General features: G+C 40.9%; 3 protein-coding genes across 12 annotated transcripts in view; 2 read left to right on the forward strand and 1 right to left on the reverse strand.

Moving 5' to 3' along the window:
• LOC105482768 (cyclin-dependent kinases regulatory subunit 1) overlaps positions 1-454 on the forward strand; it is a 784-nt gene extending 330 nt beyond the window's left edge. Inside the window, exon 1 of the mRNA XM_011743079.3 lies at positions 1-454. This exon is cut by the window's left edge and continues 330 nt beyond it. The gene's annotated coding sequence lies outside the window, so the exon portion shown is untranslated.
• Positions 1-19,174, forward strand: part of LOC105482769 (dimethylarginine dimethylaminohydrolase 1) — a 255,199-nt gene extending 236,025 nt beyond the window's left edge. For 6 of the 7 annotated variants that reach the window (XM_011743085.2, XM_011743084.3, XM_011743082.3 and 3 more), the window contains 2 exons: positions 12,799-12,942; positions 16,089-19,174. In XM_011743085.2, coding sequence (XP_011741387.1) covers positions 12,799-12,942; positions 16,089-16,205 — 261 coding nt within the window. In that variant the 3' untranslated portion in view covers positions 16,206-19,174. The remainder of the gene's footprint in view (positions 1-12,798; positions 12,943-16,088) is intronic. The other variant, XM_011743083.3, reaches the window with a different exon arrangement.
• Positions 1-24,037, reverse strand: part of LOC105482767 (uncharacterized) — a 158,058-nt gene that overhangs the window by 96,508 nt on the left and 37,513 nt on the right. The gene's annotated exons all lie outside the window — the stretch shown is intronic.

The following is a 24,037-nucleotide window of genomic DNA, read 5'->3' on the forward strand; positions in this document are numbered from 1 at the left end:
CAAGCTTTACACAGCTGTCCTTACTTCCTAACATCTTTCTGATAATATTATTATGTTGCCTTCTTGTTTCTCACTTTGATGTTTAAAAGATGTTCAATATACTGTTTGAATGTGCTGGTAACTGCTTTGCTTCTTGAGTAGAGCCACCACCACCATAGCCTAGCCAGATGAGTGCTCTGTGGACCCACAGCCTCAGCTGAGTGTGACCCCAGAAACCACAATGTGCTCTGTATCCAGAACACACTTGGCAGATGGAGGAAGCATCTGAGTTTGAGACCATGGCTGTTAACAGAGATCATGTAAACTTGCTGTTTTTATTTTTTTCCTGCCGGGTGTTGTATGTATGGTGACTTGTGGATTTATGTTTCAGTGTACTGGAAACTTTCCATTTTATTCAAGAAATCTGTTCATGTTAAAAGCCTTGATTAAAGAGGAAGTTTTTATAATCTAAAAAAAAAAAAAAAAAAAAGAATAAGGATTTTAATTGGAGCTGAGTTGGAGAATACACACTATCTACTGATCATATGGTTTTTGTCCTTCATTCTGTTGATGCAGTATATCATGTTTATTTATTTATGTATGTTGAACCATCCTTACATCCTTGTGCCTTTGGGATAAATCCCACTTGATTATGGTGTAATATCTTTTGGATTTGCTGTTGGATTTGGTTTGCTAGTATTTGGTTGAGGAGTTTTGTGTCTATGTTCATCAGGGATATTGGCCTGTAGTTTTCTTTTTTTGTTGTGTCCTTGTCTAGTTTTGGTGTCAGGTAAATCCTGGCCTCATAAAATTAGTTAGGAAGAATTCCCTCCTCTTATTTGGATCCACTCTCTTTTCTTCTTGGTTAGTCTAGCAGTTTATCAATTTTCTTTATTTTTTCAAAAAAAAAAAACAACTTTTAGTTTCATTGATCCTTTGTATTATTTTTTTAACTCTCTATTTCATTTAATTCTGTTTTGATCTTTATTATTTCTTTCCTTCTACTAGTTTTGTGTTTAGTTCTTGCTTTTCTAGTTCCTTGAGGTGCAACATTAGGTTGTTTTTTTTGAAATCTTTCTACTTTTTTAATGTTGGCATTTGTTGGTATAAACTTCCCTTGTAACAATGCTTTTTCTGTATCCCATAGTTTTTGGTAAGTTGTGTTTCCATTTTCACTTGTTTCTGGAATTTTTTTTATTTCTTTCTTAATTTCTTCATTGACCCTGTATTCATTCAGGAGCATGTTGTTTAATTTCCATGTATTTGTAGTTTTTAACATTTCTCTTATTGCTGATTTCTTGTTTCATTCCATTACGGTCTATGAAGAGAATTGCTATGATTTTGATTTTTTAATATTTGTTGATACCTATTTGGGGCCTAATAGCTATCCTGAAGAATGTTCTTCATGTGCTGATAAGAAGAATGTGTATTCTGCAGCTGTTGGATGAAATGTTTCACAGATGTTTGGTACATTTGGTCTAAAGTGCAGTTTAAATCTAACGTTTCTTTGTTCACTTTCTGTCTTTTGCTGAGAGTGGAGTGTTGAAGTCCCAAAGCTATTATTGTATTGGAGTCTGTCTCTCTCTCCCTTTAGATCTAATGACATTGTATTGTATTGTGTTGTGTTGTGTTGTGTTGTGTTGTGTTATGTTATGTTATGTTATGTTATGTTATGTTATGTTATTTTTGAGACAGGGTCTCGCTTTATCACCCAGGCTAGAGTACAGTGATACAATCTTGGCTCACTGCAACCTCTGCCTCCCAGGCTTAAGCTATCTTCCCACCTCAGCTTTCCAAGCAACTGAGACTACAGGCATGCGCCACCATGCCCAGCTAATTTTTGCATTTTTTTGTATAAACAGGGTTTCACCATGTTGCCTAGGCTGGTCTTGAACTACTGAACTCAAGTGATCCACCCACCTCAGCCTGGCTGAGGTGCTGGCTGAAATTACAGATGTGAGCCACCATGCCCAGCCAACATTTGCTTTTTATATCTCGGTGCTTCAGTGTTAGGTGCATATATATTTAGAACTGTTATATCCTCTTGCTGAATTGATCCATTTATCATTACATACTAACCTTCTTTGTGTCTTTTTATTGTTTTTCATTAAAAATCTGTCTTATCTGATATAAATATATCTACTCCTGCTGCTTTTGGTTTGTTTGTGTGGAGTATTTTTTTCTGTCCCTTTACTTTCAGCCCATATTTGTCTTTTTATAGGTGAAGTGAGTTTCACTAGGCAGCATATAGTTAGGTCATGGGTTTAAAAAAAAAATTGTAATAACCCTCATTACTTTGGATAGGTCACAGGTTTTTTAATCCACTCAGCCATTCTATATCTTTAAGTTAAAAATTTAAGCCATTTACATTCAAGGTTATTATTGATAGGTGAGGACTTATTCCTGTTATTTAATGGCTTTCTGGATGTTTTGTATATCCTCTGTTCTTTTCTTTCTCTCTTACTATTTATCATTGTGGTTTGGTGGTTTTCTGTAGCGGTAACATCTGAATCCTTTCTCTTCCTCATTCCTGTGTTTGCTCTGCCATAAGTTTTATACTTTTGTGTGCTTTCATGATGGAAGGTATTGTTCTTTCACTTCCAGGAATAGGACCTTCCTCAAGCATTTCTTGGAGGGCTGGTCTCTTGGTGATGAATTCCCTCAGTTTTTGGTTGTTTGGGAAACTCTTAATTTGTCCTTCATTTATGAAGGATAATTTTACTAGACATAGTACCCTTAATTGACAGGTTTTTTCTTTCAGCACTTTGAATATATCATCCCATTTTCTTCTGGACTGTAAAGTTTCAGATTAGAAATGTGCTATTAGTCTGATGGGGATTTCTTTGTGTCTAGATGCTATAGTAAGCCATTCTCACATTGCAATAAAGACCTACCTGAGAGTAGGTAGTTTATAAATAAAAGAGGTTTAATTGACTCACAATTCTGCCAGTTATACAAGAGGCATGGCTGGGAGGCCTCAGGAAACTTAAAATCATGGTGGAAGGGTAAGGAAGCACCTTCTTCACATGGTAGAGGAAGAGGAAAAGAGAGTGAAGGGGGGAATGCCACACACTTTTAAACCATCAGATCTTGTGAGAAATCACTATCATGAGAACAGTAAGGGAGAAATCTGCCCCCATGACCAATCATCTCCCTCCAGGTCCCTCCCCCAACATTGGGAATTATAATTCAACATGAGATTTGTGTGGGGATACAGAGCCAAACCATATCAGATGTTTTTCTCTTGCTGTTTTTAGAATTACTTGTCTTTGACTTTTGGCACTGTATTAGTCCGTTTTCATACTGCTTTAAAGAACTCTCTAAGACTGGGTAATTTATAAAGGAAAGAGATTTAGTTGACTCACAGTTCTGCAAGGGTAGGGAGGCCTCAGGAAACTTAGAATCACGGTGGAAGGCAGAGGCGAAGCACAGCACCTTCTTCACAAGGCAGCAGGAAGGAGAATGAATGCAGGAGGAACTACCAAACACTTATCAAACCATCAGATCTCATGAGAACTCACTCACCATCATGAGAACAGCATGGGGGGAACCATCCCCATAATCCAATTACTTCCACCTGGTCTCTCCCTTGACACCTGGGGATTATGGGGATTATAATTCACGATGAGAATTGGGTGGGGACACAAAGACTAACTATATCAGACAGTTTCACTATAATGTGCTGGGGAAAGATCTTTTGGGGTTGTATCTATTTGGGAATCTTTGAACTTCCTATTTCTAAAACTCTTTCTAGACTTAGGAAGTTTAAAGATATTATTTTGTTAAATTGTTTTTCTATGCCATTAAACTTCTCTCACCCTTTGAACACCCAAAATTCAAATATTTTGTTGCTTTATGATATCCCATAGGTCACATTGACTTTCTTCTTTTTTTTCTTTTTAAAGTACTGAAATTCTTCTTCTTGATTTAGTATCCTGCTGAAGTTCTCATTGTATTTTTTATTTCATTCATTGAATTCTTCAGTTTCAGGATTTCTCTGGTTCTTTTTTATATGTCTATCTCCTTGGTGAATTTCTCATTCATATCCTGAGTTGTTTTTTAAATTTCTTTTTATTGTTTATCTGTGTTCTCTTGTATATCATGGAACTTCCTTAATGTTGTTATTTTGAATTCTTTATCAGGCACTTCATAAATTTAATTTTTATTGGAATCTGTTTCTGGAGAATTATTATGTTCCTTTGGAAGTGTCATATTTCCTTGCTTTTTTGTATTTCTGTGTCCTTTCATTGATATCTGTGCATCAGGTGTAACAGTCACTTCCTCCAATTTTTTAGATTGGCTTTCATAGGGGAAGACATTTTCCTGTAGGTACATCTATGGTGTTGGTTGGTTGGGGCACTTTCGCTTTTATTCTGGGCACATATAGTGGTGTAGTCTCCACAGGATTTCTTTGGCTATACACCATCAGTGGTGTCTGTGATTTCCTCAGTGGTGCAGGCTGCAGTTGTTAGTGGAGGTTATGCTGAGGTTTTCCTGGGGATAGGATGTCAGGTGGGCCAGTCCTCAGGCCCTGCTGTTGGCAGCGGCAGACCAAGCATGCCTGTTCTTGGGTCCCAGGGTGGCATATGTGGGCGCCAGTTTTAGCAAGTCCAGACGGGCTGATTTGTGGGCCTCCAGGCAGCTTGCTTGGGTGCTGGTTATGGCAGCAGTGTGCCAATGACTGGATGAGTACCCAGGCTCCCCATGGGCACTCACTTATAATTGCAGTGGCTGCAATGGGCTTGGCAGCCCAGTCCCCAATCCTCCAGGTAGTACATGCAGAAGATTGCCAGCAGTGGTGGTGGTGGCAGGTTGGGCAGACCTTCAGGTCCTGGGAGGATTGCCCAGATGCCAGCAGTGGTAGACAGGGTGAGGCAATCCCCCAGGCTCCAGACAGCATGCTTGGGTTTCAGCAGCAGGTTTTCTGGATCTGTTGTTAGGCCCTCTGATAGCATGCATGTGCACCTGGGTCAACCAATGGGGAGGGGCAATCCCTAGGCCCCCAGGCAATGTGCATGGGCACTGGGGGAGGACAGGGGTGGTGCCAGGCTAGGCAAGCCTTTTCTCAGGCCCCTCGTGGGGCCCATGGGCCCAGGCTGTGGTGAACAAGGCAGAGCAATTCCCAAGCCCCAGATGGTATGCTCAGGTGGCTATGGCAATGGTGGCAGCCTGTCCTCAGGACACATGCTAGTGTGAGGTAGCCCTTCTACTATGGGAGCAGGGTTTTCTGTCAGTAACAGTGGCCCCAGGAAGTCAGGTTTCATGCTCTGAAAAACGTGCTTCAGCTCCCTTTGTCCCAGGATCCGTGTCCCCAGTGTGCAGGACAATGTGTGGGCTAGAGTGCTAGAGACCCTGCCCCTCTACTGGGTCCAACCTGCATTGCACCCTGCAGCCCTCTGTCAGTGGGGCTCCGGGGATGTGAAGATACAAGGGTTGCTGGGTCCCAGGACACAATGCAGTCTGGTGGGAAATGGGCTCTCTAACTAGCTGGCTATCTGTCCAGGACTAAGTGGGTACATGGGACCCAAGTGGGCTCCCTCTCTGGAGCAATGCTGCCACACGGACCCCGGGAATACCAGTTTCAGGGTCCTTGGGGTTTGAGAGACTCTCATGACAAGGATTTTGGGAGTCAGTGTGGGAACATAGACCACTGGGAATCTCTCACTTACCCTTTCCTCTCACTAGGGACCCTCTCTGGACTTCCAGCTGATTCCAGCCAGGCTGTCTACCTTGCCTCCCTCTCTTTCGGTATCTCAGGTGTTTTCCGTCACTTCTCTGCTGAATTCCAGCATTCTCTCTCAGATGTCTATTCAAAGTATGATTATCTACTTGCTATTTTGGCTCTTCTTTGCTGGGGAAACAGGTGTCCAGTGCCTCTAGTCAGTCATCTTAAAGCCCTTCTCAGGCAGTGTTCATTTTGAACTAGTCTGTGGAAAGACTATAAAACATGAAAATATGCTATCAGTTTTAGAATGGTATCCATAGCTATATTGGCTCAGCCTTAAAAAGACCTCCAGGGCTTGATGCTGGTATGTTGTCAGGCTCTCAATACACTCTTGATGGATGGATAAATAAATGAATGATTTTAGATATGCAGTAGCAATAAAAAGTGTACTTGGGCATCATATATTGTATCAATAGAGTCTATAGTCAGTTGTTTTTAATATTGGTTTAGCTTTGATATGTTAAGATGGGTACATTATGTATTTTTATATATATATATATATATATGAAAGATCAATTATGAGTGACCCAAAACTGTGCTTTGAATATTCCCTAAACATCTCTAACTACCTTTTATATACCTTTGCTTCAGAGTTTGACCAATAAGTTCTAAATTGTTCCACGAAACAACATAGCCCAGGATTTTTTAAAACATAATTACCGTAATACAAAGAAAGCATGAGTAAGAAGCAAGAGAATGGAGTGGGCTTTCAGTCCTTTGGATGAGAAAATTCCCAGAAATGTTGGGAACTGCCGGAAATGCCTGGTTGTTAATGCAACTTGCCATGCAGATTCTCTTGGGCTGAAAGCCAGACAGTTCCCACTCTATTTTGTGACAGCTCCACCCTGGGGAGCAAGGCCAATTCCTCCAACCAGCAGCTGTGTAACAGACCATGACAGCGTGGCCACGATGATTCTTAGAGCCATTTCCTCTCTACAGCTGTGTGCCTTCTTCATTAAGGAGTTGCCGATGATAAAAGTGAGGTTGACTCTCTTTTTACTGCTAGCATACTCTTCATGTGCTTGTCCTGCCTTAAATGATAGATTTTCATCTCCTGAAGGCATCTCTTTCCCTTTCCCACCTCACACTGCCATTGTGCCGAGCCCGAAGAGGGCGTACCATAAAAGATTGTTGAACAGAGCTGACCACTAATTGAGCCAATCCCAATAATAATCGCTCACACTAGTTTACATAAAGTGGAATCATTCCTTTGGCAAAATTCAGAAAGGGCATTTGGAACAGCAACTTGACTTCTGAGATCTTTCCCCAAATCCTGTAGAACTCATTTGTATCATTCAGAGTTGAGTCTGGGGCCTCTCAGGATATCGAGTAATCTGCTCTTAGGGAAAGGAATTTGTGGTGACTGATGTGTGAAGGGTTTAGGTGTGTCTCCTTTCCATTCGGGCTTGAGGCACAGTGAGAAGCAGGAAGTACAGTCCCTGGGGTTGGAAAAACACTACATACAGCACTGGAGCAGTACCACCTCCTTCATGCTTTTTTAGGAAAAAATGTTGGAACACAGAACTAAACAGCTCAACAGCTGCATTCTCGGGATAGTTGAAATGGTGCTCATCTTTTAACAAAGCCTCTGTGCATCCACAAAGGGCAAACGGAACCTGTTCCTCGGCCTCACTATTGCTCAGTCCTCAGGAGCCCGAGCTCTTTGAGGTGATGCCCTACCAGGCGGGATGCGTGAATGCATCCTCATGGTGCCCATTAGGGTGTAAGAAGGGAAAGATGTTCGAAAGCAACACAGCCTTCCTGCATCTTTCTCTGCATGTTCCCTGCTGAATGGCCAGCACCCTGCCTTGTGTACATACATGTGTCTCCTGAATCCAGCTACAAATAAATGGTAAGCTTATTCAGACAATAACAACATACAAGAGAAAGGAAAATAATTACTCCAACAGGAAAGGAGAAACCTTTTCGTTGTCCCAAAAGACAAAATCTCTTTGTATTTATAATAAGCACCTTTAGCTTTTTCAAGGGGGAAAAGCATATTTCTTGTTATCTACTGTTACCACTTCATAAATCCCTTTCATTTAGAAAGGCTATGCCTGACATACCTTTTGTAATTGTTTTCAGTTAAGCAGAACCACTCACTGCTCCAAATGGGGCCTGTTCATTATTAAAAGTCATTTTTTGGGCATATTCTTAAATCTGTCTTAAAATGATAACCGTGGAGTCTTGATAAATTAATAGAAAAGCTTCTTCTAAGGTGGCTTTGTTGGTTTTGTTAAGACATTTATTTTAAGAGTAACTCTCAGTGGAATTTATCAGTAAATTACTTCATATATTCTCAGCATTAAATTATTTCCCCACTAAAGATATTATAATTCCTTTTCTCCCAGTAATGAAAAATTGAAACTGTCCCAAATAATTCTAAAGTAGGTACTGGCCTTTATGTTAGTAAGTATAGGAATGTCCCCACCAGAACCTTTAAATGATAAAAATAAGGCTCAGAAAAGGAAGAAGCATTACAGAGTGAAACAAAACAGTGATTAGAATTTCAAATACATGCCAGTAACTGAAGAACAATTCAAATAGGAACCAAGTAGGGGAGAGGATTGTTCACTCAAGGAGGTGAGGTTGGGGGATAGGGCAGAGCATGGAAACAGCTGAAGTCAACTGGACAGGCCCTGTCGCTCCAGTGACACGTGGTACTTTCTGAGATGGGCACAACCTTGGAGATTTTAGTTTGTTTCCTCACTGGTAAACAAGAAGTCAGCACTGATAACAATCCCTGAGAACACTTCCTCTGGAATGTATGACATTCCATACTTCTGCTTTGTAGTCACCACCGGACATGCATGAGTCATGCTGAGAGGTGGGGGGATTTGCCCAGACCGCTAGATCCAGGGAATAAAGTCAGGCCTAGGAGATGTAGTCTTGCCGTGCTGCTTTCTCTTTCAACTCATCTGGTACTAAGAGACATGGGTGATTTATTTATCTGTAGATAAAGAGTACAATGAAGCATCGCAGACCACGAATTAAAATGGAAAACCAACCGGCAGTTATCTGGTGATTATGAATGGTGTGTGTGGGCCACAATATGCTACACACAGTTCTCCCATTTGCTTAGAAAAGTAAGTCAATGGGAATAACAGATTTTCTAGATTTTGTTTTGTTTGTATCTAGGTTGACCAGGTAGCAGTGGTTGTGCATACATGTTGTAAGGATCTCTCTGAGGTCCTCAAACCACTGGGGTCCTACTTAGTAAACCTCTGGCTCAGAGAACTGCCTCCCCAGTGGTCTGGAAGAAATTCTGAACTTCTCGGGTAAACTAGGTCCAATTTGTGTGACAGGATGACTGTCCTGTTCTGACTGCAAACATCACCAGCCATCTTGGTCCACCCTCAACAGCACATAATAAGCAGACATTTAGACATAGTGGAACCCCATTCCCTGCAACTGGAAAAAAGCATGTTTGTGAGACTGACCAAAAGCTATTGTCTAGAAGTCTCACAAATCCTAACTGCCACCTTGCATATCGAGGCAGCCCTACTCTACTGTGAAGAAGTCAGTCTGCCCATTGGGTTTCTGGACTATTTTACTCAATTGGGGTCACAGCCTGACAGAGGCCTGTGTGTTCAGTTTGATATACACAAAAGTTTTTATTTTATTTCTTTCTGTGAATGCCCTTAGGTGCCACATACTCTGTAGGTAATTCCAGGTCCACCCCTCTGTTGTCTTACTTTGTCATCCAGAGTCATTTTAGTTAGGACCACAGAGTATAGTGCCCTTCTGTATGGCTTTGAAAAACAGACAAACCTTGGCCTCATTGATTTTAGCCATGTTTTTTCGCTTTGAAAAACAGACAAACCTTGGCCTCATTGATTTTAGCCATGTTTTTTCACATTAAAAATAATGAATTGTATTTCTATTTCTGGACATAGACCATACCTTGTTTCTCTGAGGGAATTCAATTGTTTACCCATGTGATTGACCACATAGTTCATCACAGTGCCCTCCTGAGGTTCTCCATAGCTTTTAAAAAGGTGAAAGGAATGAAGAAATGAACCAGTTAGTGCAAACATATTTTGGTCACCTGCTATATGTCAAGTGACTTGCAAGAAACAAAGAGGGAAGTGAACTGACTTTTATTACACATTTAATTTCTGCTAGAAGCTTGTGCTAAGCATTTTATGTACATTATCTGTTTTGGATTTTTTTTTAATAATCCTCAGGGTTACCCTGTGGAGGATAGGTATAGCATTCCCATCCCATTTTACTGCTGAGAGAATTGAGGCTCACAGGGCATATGTGACTTTCCCAAAGTCACACAATTAGTGTGCGGCTGAGCAAGCCTTCAGACCCAGACCTTTCTGACTCTAAAGCCCATGCTCTGTCCACCTTATTATGCCTGGACCTGCATTCAAGGAGGTAGCAGTCTGGTTGAAGAGAGAGAAACTGCACAAAAACTCACAGTAAAATTTGTCCTTATTCCGAAAAGTTTGGGAACTTTATAGCAATTATCTCTCTAGGGGATCTAGGTAGAAGGGATGCTAAGCCTGCAACACTACTAGATTGTGTGTTAACATAGGCCTTAGAAAGAAGGAAGCTGAAGAAGTAATTGTACGAATATGGTGGGTCTAATCTTTTGTGGTTTTTAAGACTAAAGATTAGACTCCAAGACAGATTATCTGTGGCTCAGGCTGGAGTGCAGTGGCACTAACTCGGCTTATTGCCACCTCTATGATCTTCCCACCTCAGCCTCCTGAGGAGGTGGGACTACAGGTGTGTGCCACTACACACAGCTAATTTTTTTTGTAGAGACACGGTTTCGCCATGTTGCCCAGGCTGGTCTCAAACTCCTGGGCTCAGGCGGTCTTCATCTGTTCCCTTGCACACAATAATAAATGGAAGCTGCTATTGCTGTGTTTTGGAAGCAACCAAAAAGAAAATCTGCATAAGAAGAACTAAATTACAATTCATAACAAAGGAGCTACTTGGGTCTGTTTTTTTTTTTTTTTTTTCTCTCTCTCTCTCTCAAGCTTCTTCATATTATTTCTGGGCATATCTATTTTATAAAGAGGGCTAAATTGAATATGTTGTTAATTTTCTTAGAAAAGTTAATCTTTAGGAGTGTCTTTAACTTCTTAATTGCCACATGTTGGATTAGATCTAAGGTTTCTAATCAGGGCTGTAAAGAAAGACCCACTCCATAGGTGATCCCCTCTATGGGCCTATCCCTTCAAGAACAATTTAAATTCAAAAGTGCAAGAGAGGTGTCCAGTTAACTCCTTTACCTATACCGGACTGTAGCAAGTCATAATGGGATTACATATAAGAAAAGAATTAATGGTACTGCCAGAGAGTAAATAATAAGTACCAAGTGAATGTGAAAACGTAGGTGTTATGTAGTTTGTAGGAGATAGTTTGCTGCTACAGAAGTTGAGAAAGAGCAAAGTGAGATGATTAAGAAACGTTTTGAGTTGCACAGATCTGGGTTTGAATCTACCTGTATGACCTTGAGCAAGTTATTTGACCTCTCTCAGTGCAGTTTCTTCATCTGTAAAATGAGAATTTTGAGATTAGATAATAAATGTAAAATGTTTGGCGTGGTGCCCTGCTAGTTCTTATTGTTATATAATTATCTATTTTTCTGTCAGTTTCCTCCACTAAACTGTAATCTCTTGGAAAACTGGGTCTGGGTCCTGTTCATTTGTATGTCTCAGCCTTTCATACAGTGCTTAAGCTCATCCCCATTCTTGATGTCACCTTCCATGTGAAGGGTATTCCATTATGGGATTGCTCTTGGCCTTTCTCCATCCTTGACATATTCCACACTAGAAGTGAATGATTTACCTGACTGGTGAGTCAGGAAGGGCTTACTGTGTGCCTCTCTTAGGAATGAATTTTCTGCAGGAAGTATGCTGTCTCTCTTCCACTCTTCATACCATAAATCTTACTATCCAGTGCACCCATGACTGAGTGGGCATGTCTACCTAGTAATATGAAGCACATTTCCATACAAACACTGAAAAGTAAAAGTAGATGGGACCATAAAGGTAGATTAGAACCAGATTGTGGAAAAGATCATGTTATACCTTCCTAGCATGACATTTCAGCAGATTCTTTAAAACTGTATGCATATTGATAAAGAGTAGAAAGAGTCTACATGACTAAACCCAAAATAATATTTGTTTTTGTGGGTTTTTAAAATTTGGATATTCTTGTTGTTAGGGGGAGGAGTGTTGTTTTTTGAGAGTTTTGATTATGTTGAGGAGGTAAGGATGAGGTATCAATATTTTAAATTTTGTGCAGAGTTCATTTTTGTGTTGTTTTTAAAGTTATTTTATGTTAAGATACTAATAAGTTCATCATTTGAAGAACGGACCTGCCAAGAAGGTTTTTTTTTTTTTCTTTCTTTCCAGTTGTGGTCCAGGGACCCTCTGCCTCAAAATTATCTGTAGGGCTTTCAAAATGCAAAATTCCTATGCCTCACCCAAAATCTGCCAAACCAGCATTCCCTAAGGGTGAGGCCTGGAAAAATGATTTTCTCATTCTCCCCAGGTGGCTTTTATGCTCACTGTATTAAGGCCATCACTTGCCAATGAACAGGTGAATTCAGTTTAAAAATATATGAAGAGCAAAGCGTGTGTGTGTGTGTGTGTGTGTGTGTGTGTACGTGCGTGCGCACACATGTGGTGTTACTGCTAAATCAGATTCACATTATCGACTATTCTGATTACTGGTATGGCCCTTCTTTCCTATAGAGGAGGCAGCCCTGCTTACTCAGCCAAAGATAGCAAAACCCCTGCTGGGCCTTACATGTGCCATTTTTATCTTACTGATAGGTCTTCTGAACAAAGACTAGAAAAATAATAGACAGTTTTAAAACCTTAAAAGAAAAGAGAGACAAACACATACTTTTAAAGAACAACAAAAACCCTTGCAATTCTTCCAAAGACTCATAGCTTAATCAAGTTTTCCTTGTCTGGTTCTAAGTGACTGGAGGTAATAGATGGGAATTTGAACAGAGGAACAGCCTAAAGTGTTAGTTACAAGCTTGTATCCTACCACACTGCCTTCCTTCTGTTTGAAAGTGTGGGGAGATACTCTGCTTAGGCCTGCTTTGTTTCTCTTTATAGATCATGCAACAGATGAGTGACCACCGCTACGACAAACTCACTGTGCCTGATGACATAGCAGCAAACTGTATATATCTAAATATCCCCAACAAAGGGCACGTATTGCTGCACCGAACCCCGGAAGAGTATCCAGAAAGTGCAAAGGTAAAAAAATATCCCTTCTGGCCACTGCAGCTGGGTCGGCCTCCCTGGGGACTTTTTCATAATGGAGTGACCAATAGGAGCCTCCTTTTCCTCTATACATACCAAACCATTAAGAAAAGGAAGGATAATACAATTTAGGGCACAAGGAAAATGTGTTTCACTTTTCTCATTCATGCCATTGCTCACTAATGTATGCATAGTAATTGAGATGATCATGCTGGATAGTCAAAGCTTTTCAAATAATACTCAGATTTTCAAATAAGTACTCACCCAAGTCTATGCCTCAGCTCTGATTAAATGTACTTTCCCACCCTCAGATATGTATTAAGCATAAAGACCTACAATTAGACGGTCAGCGGTATCATTGTTTTCTGACAGAGCTGCTGAGCTGCCCCTCAGAAAAGGGCCATTTGTTTCTTTTCTTTTTCTTTTTTTTTTTGTTTTGGAGATAGGGTCTCACTCTGTTACCCAGGCTGGAGTGCGTAGCACGATCTTGGCTCTCTGCAACCCCACCTCCCAGGCTCAAGAGATCCTCCCACCTCAGCCTCCTGAGTAGCTGGGACTACATGCATACACCACCACACCTGGCTAATTTTTGTATTTTTAATAGAGATGGGGTTTCGTTATATTGCCCAGGCTGGTATCAAATTCGTGAGCTCAAGCAGTCTGCCTGCCTCGGCCTCCCAAAGTGCTGGGATGATAGGCTGACAGGCATGAGCCACCATGCCCAGTCTTTTTTTTTTTTTTTGAGATGGGATCTTGATCTGTTGCCCATGCTAGAGTGCAGTGGCATAATCATGGCTCACTGCAGCCTCAAATTCCTGGGCTGAAGCAATCCTCCTAACTCAGCCTCCCAAGTACCTGGGACTACAAGCATGCGCCATTACACCTGGCTAATTTTATTTTTTGTAGAGACGGGGTCTCCCTGTGTTGCCTGAGCTAGTCTCGAACTCCTGGGCTCAAAGGATCCTCCCACCTCCCAAAGTGCACAGGCATGAGCCACCATGCCTGGCCATTTGTATCTTTAGGTAGAGGAGTATGAATGACCCAGAGTGGTGGGTGTTCATTGTCCGGGCTACAGAAAGAAGAAACTGCCCATGTTAGGCAGCAAAAAGCTCTTCATTGAAAAGATAGAGCAGGAAGAAATATGGTACACTTGAAATCAGCCAACTGGTCCCTCCAGGAGTCTCTGCGTTTGTGTTCCAATAAGGGAGCTGTCTCTGGATCTGAAATGCTTTTCCTGGTCTAAGAAAATCTCCCTTGTTTTTCAGCATACTCTGACAGTCTCATCTATATACTTTAGTAATTTCGATTTTACCCTACCAAGCAAACATAACAGTGCTCGTCCATAGATTCTTCAAGTATCCATATCTTCTAGGCACTCAGCATCTCATCTCTGCCCAGAAGAACAAGATATTTATACTATGCATTTCAGAAGAGCTTTTAGTAATCATTGATCTTTTTTTGGTCTTAAGCTTTGCAAATATTAGGAAATATTTTATACTACCTTTTAAATATGCAATACTATATAATTACTAGACTCACTCTCTAATCACAGCCTCTTTCTGAGCAGATAAAAAGAAAAGGGTGGGGGGAATACATAGATACTTTTTTCTGTTTCCATGGCTGAAAATGTGACCCTGAGGAAAATAGAGAACTCCTGACCCAGGACTGGGGCTTACCCAGCTCTTAGAAGAGTAATGGATCTCATACTTTAAGGCACATGAGGGTTGCTAAAATTGCAAGTTCCTGGACCCCGACCCTAGAATCTGCAATATCAACAAGCACCCAGTCACAGAACTCACTTTGAGAAATACAGGTCTGAATCATTCATCCCTCTTTAGCCACACTGATCATCTGACCTACCAGATGATTATTCACTGTCCCCCTGATTCAGCCGTGTCTCTCTCAAAAATGACAATAGTATTAATAATATCCCTGTTTACTGAGGGCTTCCCCGGTGCCAGGCAGGGTGCCAGGCATCCCAGGTGTATTATCTTATTCAGTCCTTGTAACAGCCCTATGGGGCAACATTACTATTCCAGTATTACAGAGAAGTAAACCAGGCTCAGAGGGAATGTCACTTCACTGAAATAATTCTTTAAGTAGTAGGTTAATGGAACTGGGTTTGGTACCCTACTCTGGCTCCAACACTCTTAATTAACCACTGTGCTGAATTTTAAGAAACACAGTGCTTCCTAAAGAAGCAGAGTAGACTGTTATTAGGCAGTATACTTTCAAGTCACTTTGTTTTTAAAAATATGCTTTATTTGGTCATCACAGAAAAATCTATTAACTGTTAATTGAAGTTCTGACTTATGCTTTCTATTAGTGTCAAAAGATGCTAATAAAATTTACACCTGTAATTTAAAAGCAATTTAACCTGAAATACTTAAGTTATATCTTGTCAAATTTCTCCAGTGGTGTTGGTAAGAAAATAAACCAAAAGTATAGTTGAGAGGGTTTTAAAGTGTGAAGAGAAGGCCTAGCGTGGTGGCTTATGCCTGTAATACCAGCACTTTGGGAGGCCAAGGCAGGATGATCACTTGAACCCAGGAAGTCAAGACCAGCCCTGGCAATATAGTGAGACCCTGTCTCCACAGAAAATAAAAAATAAAAATTAGCCAGGCATAGTGGTGTGTGTCTGTTGTTTGTCCCAGGTACTTTGGAGGCTGAGGGGGAGGATCATTTGAGCCTGGGAAGTTGAGGCTGCAGTGAGCCATGGTCATGCCACTATACACCAACCTGGATGACAAAGCAAGACCCTGTCTCCAAAAATATGTAAATAAATAAAAATGAAGTGTGAGGAAAGAGTAATATTCAGACTGACACATGGCCACCAACTTCCACGTACCACTTAATCTAGCAATGACAATGGCAGAGTAAAGGCATCTCTAGCAAAACCACATTTCTGACACATCTTTGGCCTTGAGGTTAAAGCACAGAGCTAGTGGTTAACCAGTTCCCACCAGCTCTGTGGGGATGACTGTGGGCATGTGTGTGGTTGAGACTGCATGTGTGTCTTGGGATTAAATGAATGAAAAGCCTAGATGCACAAATCAAGTTGATTCTCCACTTCTGAGGATGGTAAAACAGGCAGAAACATAATCCTTCTTTTTCTTCCTTTTCCTTGATTCCCACTGTAGGTTTATGAGAAACTGAAGGACCATATGCTGATCCCCGTGAGCATGTCTGAACTGGAAAAGGTGGACGGGCTGCTCACCTGCTGCTCAGTTTTAATTAACAAGAAGGTAGACTCCTGAGCTTCAGAGTCCTCCCTGGTAGGCGGCAAGACCGCACAGGCAAGGCCAATGACTCTGTGCCCACTCCTGTTGTTTTTCTTGACAATCTACTGTGCCACTGTGCTACTAACTCTTGTTTACAAAATTTGATTCTAAGTTGAATTGCTTCATTCAGCACCCCCACCCTCCCTCCCCTCGCGGTGGTACCTAAGCTGTGGATTTGCTACATGAATTAAGCAACCTAGAAGATATAGAGCTAATGAATTATCAAAATGTGATTAATCATAGTAAGGAAACACTCATTTAGTGTTTGTATTATTGGTGTGAAAATTATTTAGTTGTCAGTATATTCTGAAGAATGTCTTCTTGATCAGTCAGATAAGCTTGTTTGTTTTGTTTTTTTTTCCCCTCTATATCATGAATCATGTTTGGTTCCTGTGAAATTCCCTGGTCCAGGGATCCTCCTCCTTTCTCTTTTACTTCTGAATTTCAGTTAGTTACTTTTGCCTTTCGCTCTTCTATCACAGCCACCTTGACCTTGGGAAAAACCCAAGGTCTTTCCTTCTGGCTACCTTCCTGCAGGTCCACCCTGTCTGCCATTGTTCTCCTCTGCCTCTGACTACATCTGCCACCAACAACCCTCCCCTCACCCCTGCCAGGGGCAGACAGGCTCCTCAGCAGAACTGTGACTGAAATCAGCGCTGCTGTCTGGGGCAGTGTTAACTACACAGAGACACATCCTGGCAGGGTTTGCCCCTGAGATCTAAATTCCAGAAGTAGGGCACCACACCTAGGAAGGTAAATCCAGTATCAGAAAGTTGCTAAGAGATTAAAGATCAAGAAGCTTGGAAACATCCCATGGGAACAATGTCTTAGAAAGTCTTCAAGTCACATACTCTGAATTTTTGCTTCATTACTGACCATATATGACCTTGAAGGAACTCTTTCCCCCCCCCCCCCAACTCATTTCCGTTTCCACCTACCCTGACTCACCCTGTTTCCAGTCTTCTACCCCTTGCAGTTATCCTGGTCCAGCAAAGTCATTTCTTTCAAAAGAGACATCATGTCTGAAAATGATTACTGGTAGTCCAATATGAGCCAGAGTAAACAGCTCCTCATGGTCAATGAACATGTTCAGGAAGCGATCACCTTGATGCTTGAAACCAACCCCAGACAGTGGACAATTCTACTTTGAAATATCCGTGACTATTTACTGTGGAATCCAATTTAAATTTCTTCTCTAGCCTTTAAATTACACAACTTTCAACTGACACAGGTCTCTTATGAAGAACAATGCAGCACTGAAGGAAGAGATGATTCCTTTCCTCAAACCTGCAGGAATCAGCCTATTAACAGGAAGGGGAAACGGTACTTTCCAAGGAATGGTAACTTATTCAGGCACGTTATCACACTTCCTAGTCATCTCCACCTTTCCTGTATTGCCTGTGGCTTGTTGTTTAAGATTAAGAGTCAAAGAGATTAAGAAATATCACTTCAAGTCTTGCTCTGCTCACCTCTATGTTTGCAGTCAAAGATTCCTTATGTTGGTGACCTAAAGAGAATTACTTTCATTCATTTCATTTCCCCTGTAGCAGATGGAAGTGAGAAACCTCTGAGAAAATGAAAACATCCTTAACCACTATCTTTCTCTTTTATTTGATGATTTTATGCCAGAAATTTGTAAAAGTTTTTTCTCCTCCTTCTCTTCCTTGTTGCTTAACTTTTTAATTCATGCCATATGCAGACAGCCAATTATGCGCATCCTGTGAATAAACCACGTCTTGGTCACTGTCATGTTTTGAACCATCTCATGAGAGATGAATAATATCTTTTTACCAGGGAGAGAATGAATGTTAGCCACATGCCCAAGTTAACAAAGAAGAAATGTTCTCAGCAGTCAAGGTTTCCCTTTTGGGTTAAATCTGGCCCTTCCTTGGCAAAAGCAAAAATTCTCCCTGTGAGAGCTCAACATCTCAAACACAACCACAGGAAAAATGGCCCAGTCAGCCAGTTTAGGCTTACCAGCATATAATTTTTAATATCTTTACTTCTGCCATCCCCAATCAAAGAACTCTTCTCTATTATGTTTAATCAATTGCAAGCAAATGGATTTTTCTTTGTAACAATTTGTTCTGCAGAAGACTGTTTTTCACTTTTCCTTTCTTTTGCTTCTGTCTGTCTTTCCTTCTCTCTGTCTGGAGAAATCACTTAGACTCTGTGTGCCTCTTCTGCATTGCATTCTGCTCTGCTACATTACCCGCTAGGCTGGCTTCTTTGGACTCCCTATGTGATTGATGATGTGAAAACCTAAATTACTTGCAACATAGTGTTACTTCTTTGATGTTCTCATTAGCATAATGTTATTTTTGAAAAGGAAAGATACTATCACATAAGTTTTCCTCACATCCATTGTGATATACACCAATGGATAAACTAACAGAAACTGCTTTTTGACATTAAAAGACATGAGAAATTATATTTAACTAAGTAAAAGTTAAGTCAGAATTACTTGGGTGATGTGATTCAATTTAGTTAAAGGATGATAAAGAGAAAATACATTATTTAGCGTTATTTCTTCAGCTATAATGAATTGCTATAGAAATCAGGCAGATCTTTCTAATGTGTATTGATTGGTCTTTGCAGCTACTGTGAACAGATTACTAAGGCCATCTCCTCATCTCTAAGGGAGAAAAATAGTCTGTAGATGAATAATGTAAGGTAAAGAGTTGCATGTAAGTCTTTATAATTATTTACTTTAACATTCTCCAGAATTCAGACATGATTTCAACATGGTGTTAGATTTGTGCATTTTATTTTCCTGACCACCTCATTCCAGTCAATGTATGGTTATCCACTCTGTGTGCCAAAACCAATCATGCCTTTCATGGCCCTTTAGTTCAGAGAAGTTCTGCACTGATTTTTAGTCTCTTGCTGTCTCAATCTTACATGTATACCAATCACAATGGAATAAAATGTGAGTTGTACTGTGATCAACAGCGTATGTCTCTTTTCTTTGCAACAGAAACTGCCATGGGGAATGAAGTCATCATTTCTTTGCTATCAGTCATGGGATATTTTCTTTTGTGCTTTGGGCTATGAACTTAGAAAAATAATGTACCTGTAAATAAATTACCATCAAAGCTTGGGTTAAAATAATATTTGAAGTGATACTTCATACTTCAGGCACTTAAAAAGTGTGCATATTATGCACACTAGGTCAGGAAAGCTTGAGTTCTCCTGTGCCTCTCCTCAAATGGCGTCCCTTTCTTCCCTTTCACTGCTAACCATATTCAGCACATAGTCAGTTACGTGGTTCAGTTATGCAGGCAGGTGAAAGGTTTTTTAATTTGCTCATACAAGAGTTGTTTTTGTTGTTATTGTTGTTTGTTTTTTGTTTTTTTTTTGAGATGGAGTCTTGCTCTGTCACCCAGGCTGGAGTCCAGTGGCACGATCTCAGCTTACTACAAGCTCCGCCTCCTGGGTTCACGCCATTCTCCTGCCTCAGCCTCCCAAGAAGCTGGGACTACAGGTGCCCAACACCACGCCCGGCTAATTTTTTGTATTTTTAGTAGAGATGGGGTTTCACTGTGTTAGCCAGGATGGTCTCAATCTGACCTCGTGATCCGCCCGCCTCGGCCTCCCAAAGTGCTGGGATTATAGGCGTGAGCCATCACGCCCGGCCCCTGTTTTTGTTTTATAGTAAGCATCTTTTAGGAAATTTGAAGGTTTTTTAAATGAGGCTTTTTTAACAAATTTTTTCAATCTGTATTGTTTTCTTTCAATAATTGTAAAAATAACTGCTTACTGTTAAAATTCAAGCAACACAAAAAACTATAAAAGTAAAGAAAAAACTACCCCACGGTTTTATCACCCAGAGATAACTATTATTAACATTTCAGAGAATATTCACAGATCTGTAAATAGATATCAGTATAAATATGCAATAATTTTACATAATCATGCTGTTCTGTAGTCTGCTTCCTTCGACTTAGCAATATTGTAGGCATCTTTCCATCTCAACAAATGTAGATCTCCATCATCAGTTTTAACAGCCCTGAATATTCTACAACATGGTTATTCAAGCAGCTCTTTCTAAATTATACGTAGTGTTTCATCACAGATAGTCAATATGCCCGCATTGCTATTAGCCAGGGGTCTTCAGTCTATTTAAAATGTGTCGGTTCTAAGCTTTCACCCAGCCCCAGAGCTAGTTCATGTGGTGTATTTTTATAATAACTGAATGGTCTGTGCGAATGCTCATCAGATGTGAAGACGAATTCTAAAATTCCTTGGGGAGGCCATTGATTTACTCATACCTTCTCAGTTGATGTTGCATTGATTATTTCTGCATTATTTAGATTGATGCTGGCAGTGAAGCTAAAAAATGCCAAATGTAACCTTGCAAACCTGCTGTGGGTCCCAGTCAGAAATGGAGCCCTCCACCTCAGTGCCAGATATACTGCTCCTCCCAGAGGAGAAAGGGAGATACTTCTTTAAGAAAGATTTGGCAGGGGTTCCCTGACTGACCTTCCTCCACACCTCTGAAAGAATAAGGGGAGAGGAAACAGAAAAATGCCCTTTCATGACAAGCTACAGATTCTGGAAGTGGGAATTTTGCTGACTGAAGAATGCTGGTCATCAATGATTTTAGACAAGTGAGCACATATTTAACAAGTGCCCACACCCTGCCAGGCTCTGGAGTACAGCTCCTATCTTTCAAGAGCTGATGGTTTGGAAGGGCAGGGAAGGATGACTACACAATTACACAAATGATTATGATACAGCAGAAGGTACAAACTACAAAAGAACAATGCCACATCTGTTCCCAAGTCAGGGAGACCAGACATAGGAATTGGGGTTTATTCTGGGCTTGGAAGGACAGCTCTGGCTTCAATAGGTTGAGATGGGACTACAGGCTGTCTAGGCTGAGGGAGCCGCAGAAGCAAAGGCATGGAGGTGGGTGAGCATCATGTTCACTTCAGAAGCAAGTGTTTGAGCCCCTGTTAAGTGCCAGTTAACTCTGCTAGGCCCTGAGGATACAGTGGTGACTGTCCCTACCCTCCTGGAATGTACATGCAACAGGGAAGACAGACATTGAACAAGTTAGGGCAAGGGGAATGAACATTATTGAAGGAGAATGGGGTGCTTAGAGCAGGCTGTAGGGGCGAGCAAGCGGATTTATTTGGCTGAAACGCAGGGTAAATATAAGAGCATGGTGAGACAACATTGGTTGGAACGTTGAGGGCCTTGCCTGCTGAGTTAGGATATTTGGACTGAATTTGGCAGTCTGCCAGGATCCCCTGAAGACTTTTCGGTCAAGAAGTGATATTATTGGATCTTGATCTGGCAGCATTATATAGGATGACTGGGAACTGAGAAAGACTGGTGTTTCGCCAAGCTTAATTTCTCCAAGTTTAATTTGTTATTTAAATATCTCTTCTTACCACCAAAATGGAGCCTGAAAGCCTGGCAATTAAGTCTCTTTATATTTTCTTTCCTGAAGAACAGATTAATAACACCTTCCCCTCCCAACTCCGGAGGGACATTTTCAAGGCAAATGCGATAAAAGAACTGAAGAGTTCTTTGGATGAAAGAGATAATGTAAATATCATTATCATCATCATTATCCTTATTAACTCTGATCACAGCAAGCTTAGATCCCATCAAAATGTCATCTTCTATTTGAAACATCAATCACCTACTCCAGAAATAACTTGGGATTTTCATCACGGATGCCTCTAAGCTGGCCTGACAGCTTCTGTGGTGAATTCACAGGTTTTCCTGGTAGCTGACATGGCTGTGCCACAGACCTACTTGCATTAGGAAACTGTTGGCTAATCGGAATGTTCCCCATCTCCCTGCCCCCTCCAAACCCTCATTTCTAAGTTAGTGAAAGCTAGGCCACTTATAGCACAAGATAACTGGGGTTATCAGGCTTTTAGGAGGATGGGTAAGTGCCAAATGTATTACTGTCACTATAAATAAATAAAAGATTCAAACAGTATGAACTTGGTAAAATATTGCCTGAGCTGATGTGTCACATGAATGCCTAAAAGCAATGATGGGTCTCTAGGTCTTGGGAGGCCCCCTCTATTTATAAATGGAAAGTGTAGTAATTTGGCTATGAATACTGAGAAAGAGCTTGAGTGAATTAACACAGGCCTAAGGAGGTAGCTTGCTGCCCCAACTTTATTGAAGTCTAATTGACAAATAAAAATGGTATATATTTAAGGTATATACTTGATGCTTAGATAGACATTGTGAAATAATCACCACAATCAAGTCAATTAACATAGCCATCACCTAACATAGTTATCACTTTCTTTTTTTCTTTTTTTTCTTTTTTTTGGTGATAACAAATACTTAAAATCGTTCCTTTTAGCAAATTTCAAGTATGCAATAGAGTATTGTTAACTATAGTCACATTGCAATACATTTGATCTCCAGCATTTATCCGTCTTGAAAACTGAAACTTTCCACCCTTTGGCATCTCCCCATTTCTCACTTTAAAAGCAATCTTTTAAGTTCCTGCTCATGGACAAGAAAGCTTATTTATTAGCTAGGGCTTTGAGGTAAGAACTCAGAGGACCACTGTTCAAAATTAAACTAGGATCCTATATGCTATAGGTTGAATGTGCCCCTATCCCACCAGGTCACAAAGACTGCATATTTCACATTGATGCAGGAAAAGCTCAGGAACCAAACAAGTTCTGATTCCAAGCAACAGTCTAGCTTATAAAAGGAGCTAATGGAATAAATACTGATTCACAGAGGCTTAAAATTCCAGGGAATTGTTTTTTGTTTACAGGGGACCCAGATGAGGGTATCAGGTCCCCTAATGCTAAGATAGTAACATGGGGTTTGCTTCTTTCCAGGCTTGATAATAATTGGGAGAGACAGAAGGAATGTTGTTAGCAGGGCAAGATATAATAGTAACAAGGAGTCTGTTAGGAAATAGAAGTCATTCCCACTTGGTTCAAATAAAGAGATGACCTTAATGAAGGTCTGTTTCAGAAGTACGAGTGTTAAGGGTAAAAACAAGGGGTGGTAAGACACCCGGAAAGCAGATGTCAGCAGCACTCCTAGGCCCAACAGGACAAGGACAGAAAATTGTGCTGCAAAATATAGAACAGAGAAGGCAGGGCCACAGACTCAGACAGAGCACAGAGAAGAAGTACCTTAACCTTTCTCTCTTCACTCTGATCTGCTGGTGCTCCCCGTTGGCTGAACACAACCGCAAGATGCAATTGGCGGCTCAGGGGATGCCTCCAGCCTAGAAGGTCAGCCTCCTAGGGCAAAGGACTGGCAGGGAAGGGCAGAGGATGGATCTGGAGAGTCAGAGGATATCAGCACCAGGCCACTGTGAAAATGAACTCAGCCTATCAGACAGTGGCCATCACCAACTCTGTAAATTTACAACTCTCTGTAAATTTAAATAATGTATTATTTAAGTTATCATTTAATAATTCTTGGCAGATTCCTTAGGCACATACCAGTTCTGTGGTCTGGTCCTCCCTCCCTCAATATCAGAAAATAATTGGAGCAGAATCAACAACAGAATATGAGTATGCACGGCCTGAGGGTGAAAGAACGTTGCATTCCAGACCCATGAGTCCTGGACCTCTTTAGTAAGCACTGTGTTATTTCTAAAATTAGAGCAGTCTCTTGGGCACCTGGTATCCCAAAACAGCTAGCTGCCTTTTTGTAGCATGCCCATGACCTTCTGGTAACATGAAGTTGTTTAGGATCCTGAAGTACCTCTTTTCTGTTTCCCTTTTGTTTTTACATCCTGCTCATCTTGGCAGGCACAGCTGTTTTGGTTTTACTTGGTCATATTGCTTATGGGGATAATA

The sequence above is a fragment of the Macaca nemestrina genome, chromosome 1 (assembly GCF_043159975.1).
Source record: "Macaca nemestrina isolate mMacNem1 chromosome 1, mMacNem.hap1, whole genome shotgun sequence".
NCBI classification, from domain to species: Eukaryota; Metazoa; Chordata; class Mammalia; order Primates; family Cercopithecidae; genus Macaca; species Macaca nemestrina.